The 19336-nt window shown below is 39.2% G+C and overlaps 1 protein-coding gene across 1 annotated transcript in view; it reads right to left on the bottom strand.

Annotated features, from left to right (window-relative positions):
- Positions 1–4735: 4735 nt before the first annotated feature.
- nectin1a (nectin cell adhesion molecule 1a) overlaps positions 4736–19336 on the bottom strand; it is a 29697-nt gene continuing 15096 nt past the window's right edge. The window contains exons 3-10 of the mRNA XM_085363744.1: positions 12011–12269; positions 10562–10679; positions 9822–10003; positions 9603–9720; positions 8591–8742; positions 8262–8394; positions 8098–8158; positions 4736–5088 (exon numbers count right to left, since the gene is read on the bottom strand). Of these exons, the coding sequence (XP_085219870.1) occupies positions 4774–5088; positions 8098–8158; positions 8262–8394; positions 8591–8742; positions 9603–9720; positions 9822–10003; positions 10562–10679; positions 12011–12269 (1338 nt within the window). The 3' untranslated portion in view covers positions 4736–4773. The remainder of the gene's footprint in view (positions 5089–8097; positions 8159–8261; positions 8395–8590; positions 8743–9602; positions 9721–9821; positions 10004–10561; positions 10680–12010; positions 12270–19336) is intronic.

The following is a 19336-nucleotide window of genomic DNA, read 5'->3' on the forward strand; positions in this document are numbered from 1 at the left end:
GTTGGCCGAGTGTCTCAGCCAACTTCTGGGTCTTTATTCCTTGACCCACATTATACACCACAGCCTTTATTGCTTCAGTGCCGGGTTTGGTGAAGCTCCATATATACATGTCAGGCACGGTGGTACCACACTCCAGGGTCACCGCGTTGTCCACCACCCCATACACACTGGTGTCCTGGTACACCACCTCCCCTTTATGATTGATCTGCACATCTGGAGGAGGCAGAGGATACAATGGCCAATGTGTGTGGGTACAATGTGTGTGGGTCCATAAAATAATGGACCCACACACAAACACTTTGTTTGTGAGTGTCTATTAAGCAACAGGAGACGGTGGTGTCAAATGCCTGGTCAGTGTTCAGTTGCAGGATTGATTACACAGTCAGTTTCAGAGGCAGTGTAATGTTATAAAAAGCAATTCTAATATTTTTTTAATGCCAGATTCAGTTTTCAAACACATTTTCTTTCTTCTTTGTTTTTAATTTCATCTGCAAGGTTCTGTATATCATCATTTGATCCATGTGAGACAAATACAAACAGATTTATCCGTTTTTCTGTTTAAAAAACATTCCAAAATCTCAAATTTTTTTGAGCATAACGAATTTTGAAATGTGACAGAGAGTAAAAAATACCATAGAAATTGTAATAAGTCTTTACTAGTTTGTCTGTTATGCATTAATTCCAACAGAATTGCAGGTACTGAAGTACCTACTTAGGTGATGTTATAATAATCAGTGTCTGATGTTATGTAGACAATAACAATAAAAGTGTAAATTAATCCACGGACACTGGAAAACTCTTACCATTTGCCCCCAAAGTGACCAGACTGGTAGTTAGAAACAGAACAGCCAGTTCTAGCAGTGGTGCCACCATGGTATCATGATGATCTTGAGTCCAACAACTTCTTTACTCCAAAAAAATGTGTTTGAGATTGAAAGGTGAATATTTCGTGGCCCTGAAAATAGCACGTTATTGCCTGCCCTCAGGTGCCTGAGGCTTTCGTCGTTCTGTCTTTCTGATGCACGAGTTTCTCGGGGAATCCAGTTGCAGAGACTGACTTCACAAGACTGAGAGCAGGAAGGGACGGAGGATCGGTAAACTGATTTAGACCGAAGTATTAATGGGTTTTTCCTTTCTCTCTGTCCGTCTTTGTTTCTCCTGCTGGTTTAGAATATCAGTTATACCAAAATCATCTATTATGCAAGATATATGCATGAGTGGATGGGTTAGCCTTTCACGCAACTACTCATACAGCCAAGGCTGCACTGGATGAAGCTGACATTCCTCTACACGTCTTTCACATGTGAAAATCTCACAAAGGTTTTACTGTAATGAAATCCTTTTTTTTTCATATTCATAGAGTGCAGTTTTTCTTTTCTTTTCTTACATCATCCTCTTCAAGCTGTGACCAAAGTGGGAATGCTGATCAATGTTATCAACAGTCATTTTCATATAGCCTCGCAGAGGATGCACTCAAAGCTCAGGGATAAATAAAAAAAAAAAGGGGGTGGGGGGGTGGGGGGGGGATTAAAAGAGATTAATATCTTCTTATGTTTTCTTTGTCCTTTGTTTTTCTTTTAGTGTCAGCTTAAATACAAAAATATCTTGTGCAAAAAACAAGAGGTTTTAATGATTTAGTAGGTGAGGATCTCAGCAAAAATATTCATTTGTATAGTCAAAGTATGATCAAACAATGTTTTTTTTATTGTATCTTTGTTTTGTTAGGTAAACAGTGAAATCAAAGGCTTCAGATTTCTTCATCGGATCATATGAGGAGCAAATGGGAAGCTTAACCTGTACTGATGGGATTAGTGTTGAAATTGATTTAGATATCTGGCATCTTGCAGTCATTTGCCGTGTTTCCTCGTAGCATGGTCTTTATCATTGCACATACTAAGATGTATATTTCCAGTTAATAAAAAACGGATCCTGCATGTATGCACGGTCTTGGGGTCCATTTTTCCTAATCCTTCTTTTTAAAGAAAGTTTTTATCTTTGTAGAGGAGCAGGAGGGACTTTTAGGTAGCATGTAATGTGAGATGAGATCAGTTTTAGCTTCAGTTCATCAAATCCCAACAAGATATTAAGGTTCATAATAAATCAGAAAATGAATCCAAAAGAAAATAATCTGAGCCTGGTGCCACTCGGAGCAGTTTTGTTTTATGGAAGTACAACGTATGCATTTATATACTTATTGTCTGAGAGCTTAATAGTAAATCTGATCAGATTTATGCAGAGGAACAAGGCGTTCCCTTGGTACAATCAGAAACTGATTACAATATTCATCAACTTTAAAGCCCAGCGGCAGCAGCAGCAGACTCAAGAGTGAGTCGATGCACTCGCTTTCACTATAAAAACTGCACATTTGAAAGTAGCAGCTGACAAGGAGAGAGAGGGAGCTATGAGCCAGACATAGAATCCATAATAGATCTGTTTTTTTAAACATCTAGATTGTAAATATAATGGCAATTATAATCTTCTGGGAAATAACATTAAATCAAAACACACAAATTAAGCATTAAAAATGTTTTAATTAACATGGTTTAGGTAGTCAGTCAGTTAATGATAGTTAATGATACCAGTGTCATAATGGTGAAGATTTAAGTGATTTAAGTATTCATGTTTAAAGCTGTAACATTGATGTTATTACTAAGCTAATATCCTCTTCCTTTCAGTGCTAAGCCTTGTTGGCCCAAATCCACATTTTAAATAAACAGGACTTCAGCATTAGGAAGCTAAAGTGTCATTTCTGGTTGTTCTTACAATTAGTGGGGCTGACACTTCTTGATCCCGCTGTTAATCTGCTTCTTTGAAATAATTAGCTAAATCCCTGAGGGATTTAAATCACAGAGTAAGTGCATAGTTGTGTACATGGGAGAGTTTGTTTGTGTGTGAAACTATCACACACAAACAAATTCAGTTACCCTTTCAGCATTGACAGGTTAAATTTTAATAACTTTTTATTCAGTCTCACTAGTTAAAAAGTAAATTGGTCACTAATGTTAGAGATTTTTTTTTTTATCCAAAATGAAAGAAAGCCATTGCAGACTTCAGTGTTTGTAACACAATTATTTAAATGGGCCGCCTACTTATAGAAACTTGATTAGGTAGATCTGTTCTATTGGTTAACTCAAAGATCTAATCAGCCAATCACATGGCAGCAACTCACTGAATTTGGGCATGTAGACACTGTCGAGATGACCTGCATTACAATGGAGTTGTAGGGTGAATAAAGTGACTTTGAACTTGGCACGTTTATTGGCTAGATGGACTGTTCTAAATATTTTAAGAAACTGCTGATCTTCCCGCACAACCATCTTTCTGTTTTACAGAGAATGACTAGAAAAAGAGAAAACATCCAGTGAGCAGCTGTTCTCCGAATGAAAATGCCTTATTGACGCCAGAGGTCAGAGGAGAAAGGCCTGACTGGTTTGAGCTGTTAGGTAGGCAAGAGTAACTTTAATAACCACTTGTTACAGCCAAGGTATGCAGAAGAGCGTCTCAGACTCACCAAACTGGACAACTGAAAATTTGAAAGATGTTGCCCGGTCAGAAGGGTCTCAGATGGTAGGGTCAGAGTTTAGTGTAGATAACGTAAAAGCATGACTCCATCCTGGATTTTATTAATGACTCAGACTGGTGGTGTGATGGTGGGGGATTTTTCTTTTTGGGCCCTTAAGTGCCAACTGAGCGTCCTTGAAACACCGCAGGTTGTCTTTATAACCACAGTGTATCCATCGTCTTGAGGCTCCTGATTCCAGCAGGATAACACACCATTATTAGATTAATTAATTAAATAGAGCAGCTTTGGGATGGGTTGGAACCGGATATTCCCATCCTGGACCTGCAGCAAATCTGCAGCAACTGTGTGATGCTGCCATGTCGGTATTAACCAAAATCTCTGAGGAGTGTTTCCAGCACCTTGTTGAATCTGTGCCACGAAGATCTCAAACAGATCTGAATGTCAAAAGAGGGTCCTACCATCACAGCCATGTTGCGGTGAGTTTGTTTTACCCAGCTACTAGACTGTTGATGCACATTTATGTGATCATTTTTATTTAACAAAATAACAACCAGTGTCAATGAATGCTAAAACCCACAGATACCACAAATAAAAACATCAACTTTACAAATCATCACATAATCTCCTCAGTAAATAAAACATTTTTCTTTACATAGAAAAAAAGGTAGATTATACAAAATACAAGCACAGCAGTAGTATTACATTAAACCAAGAGGTAAAATCAAAAGGTAATATCTGTTGTTCCACGGGATGAAGACAATGGGAATCAAATATCAAGTAGGAAACTGTATTTTCTTTTTTCTTTTTGTTTCCATTTACTTTTTCCTCTTTTCTTTTCTTTATTTTTTTCCTTTTTTTTTTCTTTTTTTTTTCTTTTTTTTTTTTTTTTTTTACAAAATGATGCTATAGAGGATAAAGTAAGTAATCAACCACATCAAGAGATAACCCCATCCATTCAGTTTGATATAATCAAAATCTAATATAACCATGAAATAGACATTTTTCAAAAGAAATTCAATTCACCTTTAAGGGTCACAGCCTTCCTTTTTTCATTGAACAAGTAGAGCACAATAAATCAGGACAAAGAGAGAAAATGTTTCCAAACTGGCCTTAATTCAAAGTCCAATAGCCAAACCTTTATTGTCCTTATCCTCAGTGGTGCAGAGACACTGCCCCATAGTCCAGTCAGGTTAAATATGTTTGGTTTTTTTTTTGGTTTTTTTCATTCGTGTCGTTTCGCTGATGTCGTTTCAGACATACTGCTCTTTGGGAAAAGTGTACGCTGCTACTCCTGGGGGAGGAGAGGACAGACCTGGTACAGAGGGGTATTTAAAGATGGCAGTGGTGTGTGAAGGAGGAGAGAAGGTGTTTCCTGATGCGGCGGTGCTGCTGATGGTCGTTGCAGGGTTTGGAGGAGTAGAGTGGTAGGGGTGCTGGGGAAGAAATGTAAGAGGAGGGTTGATTGGAGGGGAGTAGGGCTCTGGGTAATCCTCTTTGTTACAGGCCAGTCTGTAGCTCACATAGTCAGCTGTGCTTGGAAGCTCTTCGTAAAACCGTGCTGAATGCTGTGAAGAAAGGAGGCGTGTTTATTAAAGATCTACAGTATTGTGAGTCGTGAATCATCTGTGAGGGAGGGGGGGGGGGGGGGGGGGGGGGTTAAATTTCACTACACTGAAAAAAAGAGATTGCCCATCTCTTGGATTTATGTAAGCATCTTGCGTGTATTCAACACAATTGCCTGATGCTTTAAAGTGAAGTGTAGATACAGTATAGTGTAGAAACTGCATTATATGCAGAGATGGTATATTAAATTGTTCATATCATGTTCGAGTGAGTAAGTAAGTCAATAATATAGCAATGTTAAATCTCGCGACACTGCATGTGATTTCATCTCGATGGCTTTGGATCGTGGTTTGAGGAAGGCATCCATCTCAGTCAAGTCGAGCAGCCGCTGAAGGCTGGGTGATTGTTACATTTACAAAAGTCTAACTTGTAATTTGAACAAAATAATTTCATGTTTCTATGGTGAACGCAATTAAATCATGTAGGATTTGTATGAAATTCAACACCTTAATTTGTTCTTGTTGAGATGACATGATACAATCTAGTAAGAGTGGCTAGTTGCTGGACTTATGAAATTCACAAGATCACATGAGATTTCAAACTTTTGTCAATTTTGTTGTCTCACAGCAAGAAGGTCCTGGGTTCAAATCTGCAATCTGGCTAGTTTGCACTGGGTTCTCTCTGGGTATTCTGGTTTCCTCCCACAGTTAAAAATCATGCAATTATTAGAGTTAGGTTAATTCCAAATTGCCCATGAATGGTTGTTTGTCTCTACTTGATAGACTGGTGAGCTGTCCAAGGTGTACCCTGCCTCTTAATCTATCACTTCAGGGTTATGCCCCAGCCACCCCTCCAACTTGTATAAAGATAGGAGGAAGGTAATTGCTGTAAATCCATTTAATGTTTATGTTAACCAGACTCTAGACTTTGTTGAACATTATATAATATGAAGATAACATGTAGTATTTAAGTGACCACATAGTACTGGGGTAAAAGCTATTGAATAGTTTTGGAATGAAATGACAAAATTGTGAACGATTAAAATATTCCAGGAGTTCAACTTACTTCATCTACACATGTTTCAATCCTGTTTAATCAACACAAAATGCACAGGTTTATTGAATATGAATAAGTTATGTTGATTTAACTAAGTTGTTTAAGTTTCTGCCAAAGCAAAACAACTGTGTGCCACCAATGTCCACTATTGAATTAAATAAATCCAACATGGTCTTTTTTTCAGTGAAGGAAGATGGGAAACAGGTACAAACTTACATGGAAATACATAAATAAGGCATATAAGGCAAAAACAGAGTTTGTACAATTCTAATAAGATTTACAGTCAGTATTTAGTATGACTGCCTTTACTCTTCAACATAGCCTGAACACTCTCAGTCAAACTTTATTGTAATTTCCTTAATTAGTCTTCAGGAATAATTCTTTAAGCTTCTTGAAGGGTACTCAAAGCTCTTCTTTGGATGTCGGCTGGCTTTTCCTCCGTTCTCTGTCAGGATGACCCCACGCGGCTAATGCTGATGTCCAGGGTCTGGGGAGGACAATCCATGACTGATAGTGCTCCGCTGTGTTTTTCTATCCAGGTATGCTTTTGATAGAATTGGAAGTGTGTTTGTGGTCATTTGCTATGTTCATGTTTTTCTATCTACTATAATCTATGTTCACCACTGGCTGAAATGCAGCTTTGAACCGTGACAGAACCTCCACAATGTTTTACAGATGGCTGAAGACAGTCACTGTACCTCTATCCTGACCTGATATCTAATGACATTTTTAAATTTGACACTGATTTTCAGGCCAGTTCTTGTGTAATGTGGCATACCGCCACCCTTTTCTCCCTGTTTCCCTTCATTAAGAATAGCTTCTTAACATCCACACTTCCACTGAGACCAATCCTGATGAGGCGTCAGTGAACAGAAAACTATTCAAGAGAGGGGCCAGATGCATCTCCCAGCTCCTGTGTCATGTTTTTGCTGGATTTTTCTTCCTGTTTCTTAAGAAAGCGGCGTCAGATACTGTTTATCTGCTGTAAATAGTTTTCAGGTCTTCTGTTGTCTTCCACTTGTCCAGTTACTTGAAATTTCCTGAGAACATACTGCACACCAATCAAAGTTTTTGCCTAAAACCTATTTGGGGATCATCTAGATGCCAAATTACTATTTTATGCCTGTCAAACTGTGTTAAGGTTGACATTCAAATAACTAAATTGAGGGGGGGCTGCTGGTAATAAAGTGTCTAACAGTACAATTTAAAATTGGTTCTTTCTTTTGAACCAGTGTGTACACTCAACACTGGTTTATCCCTTGAGTTAAGTGACTTTTTTTAAGCTTGAATGACTCAGTCGGTGTTAAGTGGTTTAACAAACAAACAAATAATTCCTCTAAAAATGGTCATGAACAGTGGAAAAAGCAGCAAAGAAAAGCTTTAAAAGGCCTTTATGAACCTGGAAAACTTGCTCAAGCCCACTGGCTGTGGAACAGTTTACCACTACAATTACGTTTGCTTGACTCTGTGGATTCTTTTAAAAAACAGTTAAAAACTCTTCTGTTCAAACAAGCCTTTTGTTGATCTACATATTTTATATTTTTTACATCTTTTACATTTGATCTTTTACATTGTATATAATGTCTATTGAATTTATTGTTTATTTTAATATTTGTGTACAGCGCTTTGTGATTGTCTGTCTGTGAAAAGCGCTTAATAAATAAAGTTTACTTACTTACTTACTTACTTACTTACTTAAAAAAACAAGTCTGTCTTCTTGGAAGGAAAACATGAAGAAATAAGGGGTAATTGTATCTAAGCTAGTACAAATCCTGAACTATAGGTACATACTTTACGACATAAAAGTCCTCACTGAAGTTTCTGTCCTCTCAGTAGTGGCCCGGAACAATTTTATTTTTATTTCTATTTTATTAGTGGATTAGCCAAATCCCTGTGGACATTTTACAAACTTTTTAAATATGTGCTATCTAAATTCCACTCAGTGCAAACGTTACCTGGACGTCATCTGCTGGCCTTTTTCTTATTGGCTGGGACAATTTTCTGGATGGAGAGTCACTGATCAAGCAGAAAACAAAATAAGTGATGTATTAAAGGTTTTAAACCGTGTCGTAAAAAACAGGCACGTGTGAAGCAAAAAGATGGAGAGCTGTTTACGTACGAGGCGTCGTACTTTCTACTTCTTATTTTAAGCACCAGGACTGTGATAGTAATGCCCAGGAGCACTCCAGCAGCCAATAATAAGGCGATTACGCTGATGACATCACTCGTTGCGATCTGCGGTAATGGTTTTTCTGCAGAAAAAAAAACCCAACAACACACTTTTAAGGAAAAGCTCCAAAAACTGTGCAGCACGGAAAATTTGAGTGTAAAGCAGTAAGCAAAACCTTGTTTCTGAAGGAGTGTTATATATTACTATTATTAATAGTAAAGCATTAACAATATCAGAAGTAGTAATGTTGAATTTCAGACAAATTCATGTAATCTTACCTAAAACGCTGACCTCCACGGAGCCCGATCTTGTCCCGATGCTGTTCGTTGCATCGCACACGTAGATTCCCTGCAGGTCATATGTGACCGGCCCTTTAAAGGTAAGGACGTTGTCTCGGATCTCAGCATTGCTCGGGATGGTGCCATTAATCCTGAACAGTACACAGTGGTGTGAAATTAAAGTTTACAAACCCAGGAGTACACCACAAAACAGAAGCTACAAAAATATATAAAGCCGTTAGGAATAATAGACTCCTGTGTAACTGATAAAGTACGACCAGATATTACAATGTTTCTTAGACACTCAGCAGCAGCTGTTAGGCTTTAACTTTTTAATTATGAAGCGGATTCTGATCTCCCTATGTGGAAGCTAAATTATAAAAACACCTTCTGTTCTTATAAGCCTCACTACCACTATTTGCCACTGGATATGAAATCTCCCAGGAAAATGAAGACTTGTTGAATCAAAACAGGTTTCTCCTGGAGCTATCTGGAGCTAAAACGGTGACTAGTAGGACAACAGAGACCACTACGTAAACTCTCCCCAGAAAAGGAAGAAAGAATGCTTTTATCGTAGGAAGCTAAAAGGGAAAGAAATAAAACCAAGAGGGAACCTCACTTCAGGGCTCGCAAGAGTTTAAAAGTTACATTCAGTCTATATTATTTGAACTGGTTCTTTATATAAAAGCCTGCTTACATCGCTGTGGGACAGGGTTTCTGTGACAACTAAAAATATAGCTCTTGAATGAGCTGTTAGGTCGGCCATTACACCCAAGATGGCATAAAAATGAGCTAAACTGAATTAAATTGACACTATTGTAATTTGGTCAATAGTATAAAGAGTTTACATGGTGTTTGTGACTATTAATCAGTCAAATGGCAGTTTAATATAATGCATAAGCAGAAGCTGGAATCACACTCAGACACCACGCTGGTGAAGCCAGTGAAAATGATCTGCTCTCTGCTGCATGAGTGCTGAAAGTAAGAAAATAAATGTTAGAGCTATACTCACACTCTCCACTGATACAGAGAGACGGCCGGGTTGGCATCAGCTATGCAGCTCAGCTGAACATTGTCTCGGTTCAGGTACCAGTTTCCATCAAACCCATCCACTAAAACATCTGGCTCATCTGTCGCACACATGCACAAACATTTAGCTGGCAATACTATCACAACAAAAGCTCTCAGTGCCTGTACTGTCATGTGGTTGTTAGGTTTAAAAGAGGCCTACACTGAATATCGAGGGTGACGCTGTCAGTGTAGACTTCCTCGTTGTAGGTGGTGACGCAGGTGAGTGTCTCTTTGTGCGTTTCTTTGCTGGGCACCAAAATGTAGTCGCTCTGAACCGTGAATGTCCCGTCTGAGTTCCTGTACTCTCGGGTGGTCACTTCTCCAGGTACCCTGGTCTCCCACCTGCTCACATCAGTGAGGACTTAATGGAGATGCACAAATACATGTGTATGCAGTAAATGTAACCTAAATGTTTATTTTAGTGGACAAAAAGTAGAAGTTTTTAAAAAGAGGAAAGCATGGAGATGAGACAGATTTAGCAGTAACACTCTCATTATCTGGGGAGATCGTGGCTCAAGAGTTGGGAGTTCGCCTTGCAATCGGAAGGTTGCCGGTTTGAGCCCCGGCTTGGACAGTCTCGGTCGTTGTGTCCTTGGGCAAGACACTTCACCCGTTGCCTACTGGTGGTGGTCAGAGGGCCCGGTGGCGCCAGTGTCCGGCAGCCTCGCCTCTGTCAGTGCGCCCCAGGGTGGCTGTGGCTACAATGTAGCTTGCCATCACCAGTGTGCGAATGTGTGTGTGAATGGGTGGATGACTGGATATGTAAAGCGCTTTGGGGTCCTTAGGGACTAGTAAAGCGCTATATAAATACAGGCCATTTACCATTATCTGAAGATGACAAAGGCAAACCTTAATCAGAGGACAGCACGCTGTGAAAAGGAAAAGTGAATTCCCACACACCTGATTGTACCGGGTGGCTTTCCATTGGAAGAGACGCAGGTAGCCACTGGAGTTTTTAGGTTGGATGAACGAGCCACCAGTGTTGGTGTGGACAGACTCATCTGAGTTGTTGGGCGAACTGTGAAAATGTAATACAACACAATGTTTGATGAAAGTGCTGATAAGTAAAACTATGGCTTTGACCTTATATAAACTGTATAGACAAAAGTACCGGGCCACACGTTACATGTACAGGAGCCATGAAGCTCCCAGCACACAGTTTTTGTGCTGATGTCAATGTAAGAGGAGGTTTGGAGCTCTGGAGTTACTGAGTCAGCAACTTTTATGCACTATGGAGCTCAATACTCAGCGACTTGTGATTCTTTACGTCACAGGTGTCAAACTCCAGGCCTCGAGGGCCGGTGTCCTGCAGGTTTTAGATGTGTCCTTGATCCAACACAGCTGATTCAAATGGCTAAATGACCTCCTCAACATGTCTTGAAGTTCTCCAGATGCCTGCTAATGAATGAAGTAATCATTTGATTCAGGTGTGTTGACCCAGGGTGAGATCTAAAACCTGCAGGACACCGGCCCTCGAGGCCTGGAGTTCGACACCCCTGCTTTACGTGGTCTGGCTCTTTTTTTCCAGAGTTGCTGTGTTTCCTTAACACCTTAAGAACAACCGATTCTTTCACAAATGTTTGCAGAGGCTAAGTGTATGGATGAAAACACCTGAATTTAACGATTAAGCGAAAGCTTTCGTTCATATAGCGTATCGACAGCAGTCACCTGAAAGCTGGTTTACACTGTATATTTAGGAAAGTAACAAAATCAATCAAGAAAACTTCTGTTATATGAATGAAGAAATGAGTGCGACAGTGCATTCTCGACCTTGAAAAAAACTAAACTTGTTACAGATGAATAAAGAACCGCCTAGTAAAACAGGATTATTTTTTTTTAAACGGTGCACTGATGATACTTTTTTTATTTTATTTAGGCCAAACAAAATTATGAAATAGTTGGGTTGTTTCTTGATTTGAATATGATGTCTTCAAATGTCCTGGCATGTCTGACTGTGAGTGTTCAGATAATCAAAAAACTCTGTAATAAGCAGCTTAAAGGACGGTGGGACTGTTGATATTTTTAAGAGAGCAATACACTGGCACTCTAAATATTCAAATAACCAAACACATCATCTCTGACATTCATATTGGTTTTCCTGCTGGCAGATAAATGATGACAGCGATTGATGTTGTCTGTTAAAATTAGAGAAATATGAGGAGTAGATGCATTTGAATATGGACCTCACGTTACAAGTTTTTGTTCATGAGTCTACAGTTTCTAAAGTCCTGAACCTTTTATGCTTATCATAACTCTAACAATTTTACGTCCAGCATCTCCTGTCAAGGATGGAGGATGGCAATCCACCTGTGCTACACCGACAGATCATCCATCAAAGGTCTGCCTTACCGTAGACAGTCAGGTTCACTGTGTTCTCTCGGTTTCCTGCGGGGAAGGTGGTGTATTCGCAGATGTAGGTGGCCTCATCAGAGAGGCGAAGTGAAGAGAAAGTGATGGTGGTGTCTTCAAGAGTGGGAGTTCGTCGCCTCACCGCTGCGTTCTTGAAGGTAACGCGGTCCCTGTAGGGCGAGGCCACAGACACACCCAGGGATGGATTTGCTATTGCCACGTTCTGCTTTGTGCCGTTCACCAGTTTCTGCCATGTTACCTAAAGAAAGAAGGATGATTCACGATGGAGAAAAGATGCCTGACATGACGGAGAACATCATACTGCTCAAGTTTGAAAGATCTTAGATGAGCCACAGATGTCACACAACAAATATGATTTGAGGCAACATTCCTATTGTAGGAAATGAGTTTATCCCACTTGGGTCAGGCCCATCATTTTTTAGACAGTGGCACAAGTTTTGTAATTGTATCCCTGTACATCATAACGTATTTAAAATTAAATCAAATCAGAAAAGATAGATTAAAAAATCTTTATTTGCCACATACTAGAGACATTGAGCAGCGATTAGAGTCAAAGCTAAATAAAACAAAGATCAATTAAGGGGCAATATTTCAAGTTATTCCAAGTTTAAGGAACAGCAAGTCACTGTAAATTACTATAAACACTTAAATAACTATAGTATGAAAACATATTGCATGCTATGGAAATGTTTATTACACTTGTGTGTATTTTAGTCAGTCCTTATTTTGTTTCTTGCCATCATTCTGATTGTGGCAGGAGCGAAGCTGTAGTGGAAGTGTGCTGTGTCTGCTGTGCTGCGTCTCAGGCTGTGTGCTGATTGTTTTTTTATTGTTATTAAGGATGGGGATGTCTCTGATGATATGAAGTGCTCTTATCTTACAGTGGTTTGTTTCATTGATGGAAGATGAAGCCTTATAATCCCTCTGCAGTCTTTATGACTCTCTGGAGAGCCTTCCTCTCGGCCTGGGTGGTGTTTCTGTACCAGACAGTAATGCCAGGAGTCAGGATGCTGTCCATCAGTTCTCTGTAAGCTTGAGTGAGGGCATGAATGCTCACTTCTGCCTTCCTGAGCAGCATGATGAAATAAAGCTGCTGCTGCTGGAGCTTTTTCACTGTTGCTGTGATGTTTACAGTCATAGTCAATGTCACATGAAAACCAAAGAACTTGTGGCTGTCGGCTCTCATTACCTCAGTCCTATTGATGGCTATAGAAGCGGGGGGTGTTTTCTGAAGTCTGCAATTATTTGATGTTTTTTTTATGTTAAGGAGGAGGAGGTTATTCTCCTCTCTGTAGACATTGTTTTTAACCAAGTCCCTATATGCAGACTCATCCCCCACCTTTTATGAGCCCGAGGATGGTGATGCCATTAGCGTACTTGATGATGACAGTGTTGTGAAGAGTTTAGTGCTGAGACAACAGCCCTGTGGTGATCCTGTGCTGATTGTTAGCTCAGAGGAGACTCTGCTCCCCATCCTCACCACGTGGTCAGTCTGTTAGGAGGTCCAAAATCCAGTTAATAATCTGGATCCAAATAATCAGGATGTGATCAAAATATTCAATAACATTACATTAACTGTTAACTAAACCCATTTTACATAGTGCCCCATTTTTCCAGGAACAACACCCACTGAACAACTTAGCGGTAAGAAGTAGGGCTGGGCGATATGACCCAAAATTCATATCTTGATATTTTTTTAAAGCCATAAAGTAAGAACAAAAAGAGAGTTCTTAGTCAAAGCTGTGTCCCAGATGTCACACGGGCACTTTTATTAACATACAGCATAGATGTGCATGAAAAGAATTACTCAAAAATAAATTGTGAGCATTTATTAAATAATAAGGCTCCATAAATAAAAGAAAACTATGTTGGTTTTGTGTATAACAAAGAGCTCACAATTGTGCAGTCAAAATATAAACTAAAAGACGCTGAGCATAATAACAAAGAGACAGATTTCACAGCTGCTCTGTTCCCAACTTCTACTGCATGACTGACAGCCTGGAGTTTGAAATCCGCTTCGTAAGCATGTCTCTTAACAGGTGCCATTTATGGTCCTTATACACACACAATACGGTAATATTACGTTGAAGCAGAGTACGTATTAGTGATGTGCGATACCACTGATTTCCTTTCCGATCCGATACGAAGTAGAATTCAGGGTGGTATCGACGATACTGATCCGATACCGATACTTTGTACAAAAACTTATTTTATTTACTGTATCTCAAATTTAAGTGTCATAATGATTAAAGGACAACAGATTACTTGTTCTTATCACTTAATAATGCAGAGTTAATCATATAGAAATAAAAAAACTGAAGTTATGCGCTATTTGAACACCTTGCCTGCCTGCAGCACTAAAGGACTCCATGAGACGTCTGTCTCGCCCTAGCAGCACCTGTCCCTCTCCTCCTCTTCAGTTCGCCTCAACATACGCTTGTCATATTCTGTGATATGATTTACTCTGAGGTGTTTGACAAGGTTAGTGGTGTTGCCACAACACCTCACTTTTTTGCCACATGTATCGCAAACCAGCTCAGCTGTTTGTGGAGGTAAAATAGTCCGCACATGACTCCAATTACGCTCAGCCATTGTTGTGAGTGCGCACGCCAAGGGGCTGCAGACATTTATGCACCCGTATTTTGCACATGACTATGAAAGGTGGAAGAGGAAGTAGTTCCTTCGAATGTAGACAATCTGAATGATATAGTTACTTTCCACTGTGTTCATGTTAATGGTAAACTACAAATTTACCCTAAATTACTAAAATATCGATATTTTAATGTGAGAATCGATTCTAAAACTGGTATCGGAGGAATCGATATTTCAGGATCGATCCGCACATCACTAGTTCGTATTACTACGCGAGGCTCCTCGGTAGCCATAATGCTCCGACAATCCATCAAGCGGTGCAGCTCCGTAGCTTACCAAAGTCGTACTAAAACATTTTTTGACAGATTGCTGAGCGCTGTGTACCACATAAAATCGGTTCGCGGTCATCAAGCACAACCAGAATTCATACAAAAGGCGCACTGTCAACTTTTAAAGAGAATGAAAGGATTTTAGGCCGTGCAGCCCCTGTGGGCTTCATGGCGTTAGCGTGGTTAGCTCGTTAACACGTTGACGCCGTCCAGCCCCACGCACGGAGCGATGCGCAGTAACTCGTTAAAACCCTCAGAGGTCCTTAGGGACATTTATTGTTTTTTGCATTTTTAATTTTAAACCATTTTCACTGTGTTGAGTGGAATATAGCCAAATTTGTCAAAGAATTTTCTTTTTAATTATATTTTATAATTGTGGTGTAAATTCATTGAATTAGCCTAAAATGGCTAAGCTACAGAAATGCATCCACCTTAGTCCCTTTGGACAAAAATGTCCACATTGAAACCCATTATAAACGCTATTTTTCACGCCAGAAAAATTACGGTCAAAGGGATCGTCAGGTTTCCAGCTTAGGTTTCGTTTTGGACTACAGGCCTTAGAGTTGTAATTTTTTTATTTGTCCACCGGGTGGCGCCCTTGCTTCACATTTGACCTCTGCTGGAAAACAGCGGGCTGCTTGGACAGACCTGCCGGAAATGAAGCCTCATCTCCGGCGTGCAGCAGCGGCTTCGCCCGCTGATCGGGCGGGACCATTTTTTGGTCCCTAGGACCATGAGAGGGTGCATTTTTTTTTTAGTCAACAGGAAATGACGTATTTGTTGTCACGTGGTATCGCACGTGTCTGCTGGAGAAAGGAGTCCCACGCAACATGCCCCGGTTCTTCGTCGCGACTTACCCCGGGAAGAAGCACTATTTTCGGCCTAGAAGAGCAGCATTGACCGCCTGGAGACCGTTTTGGGCTCCGGAAAAAAAAATTAAAAGTAGATCGAAATTAATTTTGGTGCCAATCTTTGGACCATCTAAAGGCCTAATTATAATAACAATCAAATATTACTTCAAATGTTTTTTTGGGAAAATATTTAGTTTTTTAGTTTTTTTTTTAGTTTTTTTGTAATTTAAAGGGTTAAAACAACGAAAATATAATTAAAACTTTATATGAATATTTCAGGGAGAAGTAGTTTTAAAAGACTGACCAATTTAAAGTGAAAAAAAAAATTAATATTTAATATTTTTATTGCACTTTTTGGGGAATTGTCCTTAGGCATGCATTTTTTAATGTGCTCCTGCAAAAAAAATAATGGCAGGTCAAAATGAATTTTGGTGCCAATCTTTGACCCATCTAAAGGCCTAATTATAATAACAATCAAATATTACTTCAAATGTTTTTTTTGGAAAATATTTAGTTTTTTTGTTTTTTGGGGCTAAAAAAACAGGGCGCTCATGTAATACAACTGGGATTTAAAGGGTTAAAACAACGAAAATATAATTAAAACTTTATATGAATATTTCAGGGAGAAGTAGTTTTAAAAGACTGACCAATTTAAAGTGGAAAAAAATATTAATACATAATATTTTTATTGCACTTTTTGGGGAATGGACATTTATGTCCATTAGGGACCAAGGTGGATGCATTTTTTAAGGATCTCCAAACGGAGATTTGCCGTGTCCATTTTGTCGCTGCCTGCAGGTGAAGCGATGGGGAAGGAGGGGGAGTTGTGTTCAGTGAAGGAGAGGCGAGGCCGAGTAACGTTGCGTAAAGACAAAAGTTGACGAAAGAGAGGCAAACTTGTGGCTCCACAACTATAATTATAGACTATATCGATATAAAGGATATTGTCACATCTTATCTCGTATAAAAATATATCGATATTTTTAAACAACTCCCAGCCCTACTAAGAAGTACTAATAAATTCAGGAGACTAAAGGTCTGAAGTTAATTTCAATATGCTCTCAATATGAGGTCCAAAGAGACGCTAATGGGGTGAAATTAGGCAGGAAAGACAAAAGACAGGAGAGAAACTTAAGAAGTGTCTAAAATTAGCTATTTGAAAGACACTGGCCAATTCAGTAACACCAAACAGGAACACAAGTGACCTGGATGACTGTAGAGTTGTTTTCCTGTTTATTACAAAGTCAAGAACAATCTCAAGGTGGTATGCTTATTACAGTCAAACTCTATGAACTAGAGTCACCTTTCAGGATGTCTGCAACGCTCATTGGACAGATTAAACTAAGACTGGCTTTAACCAGAATAATGGGAAAAGAAAAGCAGGGAGAAGGAAAGAAAGAGCTCATTATCCGAAGCACACGAGATTCTCACACACCTGCTAGGTCAGTGTGTGAGGTTGTGGGCAGGTATGGCTGCCAAACGGACAGCTTCACTGGTGTTTATTTATAATGTGACTGCTGGCAGAAGTAGCAGGATGAATTTCGAAATGACACTTTCTGATTTAATCAAATGCAGTGCAAAAAGATAATGACCCCAAAATGACTGAGCCAATTAGCCCATATGGAAAAGAAATAGTAAAAACATATATGATTTGCTCATGAAAGTGGCCACTTTCATGAGTAAATCATATATAAATCATTTAAGGCTTACATGATTTACTCATGAAAGTGGCCACTTTCATGAGTAAATCATATATAAATCATTTAAGGCTTACATGATTTACTCATGAAAGTGGCCACTTTCTCATTACTTTCATATATTTTTTAGTAAGTATACAAAACATACAAGTTTCATTATATAATTTTTCAAGGGATCTTATATGTGTTTTCACTCTTGTATGCTTTTCATACAAGTTTCATACAAGACAGATAAAAACTTTATAAGATTTATATATATCTTTTCCATATGGGAGAAAAGATATATTGTTTTTAACCAAGATACGCTCCACTAAGCATGTCTGTCACTTACTAGCAATAAAACTGAATTTAGAAATACACATAAACAAGCAGCAACCTGATAAAGCATCTCAGAGGAAGAAAATCAGCATTTGGTTTCAGTCATGGGCTGCAAATGATTTACCTTCACGTGATTACAAAAATCCATCCATCCATCCGCTTATCCTTTTCAGGGTCACGGGGGGCACTGGAGCCTATCCCAGCTGTCATAGGGCAAAAGGCGGGGTACATCCTGGACAGGTCGCCAGTCTGTCGCAGGGCTAACACATAGGGACAGACAACCATTCACACTCCCACCTAGTGGCAATTTGGATTATCCAATTAACCTATCCCCACAAGCTGCATGTCTTTGGACGGTGGGAGGAAGCCGCGCAAACACGGGGAGAACATGCAAACTCTACACAGAAAGACCCCAGCCTGATGGTGGAATTGAACTCAGGACCTTCTTGCTGTGCGGCAACAGTGCTAACCACCGTGCCACCGTGCTGCCTTGATTACAAAAATCCATGAGCGTAATTATGACAGTTTGCTCAGTTAACTTTGAACGTGGGGTTAAAAAAATGTCTGTAATTCTTAACTGTACCTCAAATGCATCTTGACTTATTCATTTAAATATAACTATGATGGAGAAGAGACGGAAAGTTGTGAAAACTCCACCACTTTCCAAATACCTATGGAACAGACTGCATTTAGCAGTGTTTATTTATTTGTTTTATTCAACCAAATACAGATTTCAAATACAGATTTAGATTGACTTCTTACTACAGAGACAATGTTGTAAGGATAAAAAGCAGTTTACAAAACTGACATCTTATCTTATTGTTAAATGTTAGTGCATTTCTACTATTTGTGAAAACCACCACTGAGAAATCCATGTAAGAACCTGTTCTGTGTCGTAATAAATACTTGTACTGGTGAGTTTAAATTAGCTATAGGTGAGGATGTGAGAGTAAGTGGCTGACGAGGGTGTTACTTTGGTGCTTGCTTAATGTCAGCTGGAATAGACTCCAGCCTCTCATGACCCTGGTTGGATAACCGGTTTAGAAAATAGATCGAGGTTTACTATTATTATTATATCCACCACGCTTGCATGCAAAGGCGAATTACTCCAGGTTTTACTGGATTTGTGTCCCATTTACTAAAATGTTTAAGAGGCTGTTTCTAAAAACCTTATTTTAAGAGTTTATTATACCTCTGCTAACTCTACTTTTAGCCTTAGTTTTGCGAATATAGTTGTGGTTTTGTCATCTCAGTGATAATTATTATTTGTCTGTTATATCCATCCATCCATTTATCGATCCATTTTTAGTGTCACAGGGGGGACTGGAGCCAATCCCACCTGTCAAAGTCTTTAATTCAATTTTGAAGACTGCCAATAATAGTCATTTAATAGTCATTTAAAGGTGCTCTATTTGGAAGGTAAACACCCTCCAATAATAGAAGGAAAACGCTAACAACCAGACGATCAACACTGAGTAAGCATTTAGTGACAGCTGGAAGGAAAAAGTAGCTTTTCAC

Source organism: Diplotaxodon limnothrissa, linkage group LG10 (assembly GCF_057381915.1).
Source record: "Diplotaxodon limnothrissa isolate DT_005_m linkage group LG10, D_limnothrissa_male_GT1.1, whole genome shotgun sequence".
NCBI classification, from domain to species: Eukaryota; Metazoa; Chordata; class Actinopteri; order Cichliformes; family Cichlidae; genus Diplotaxodon; species Diplotaxodon limnothrissa.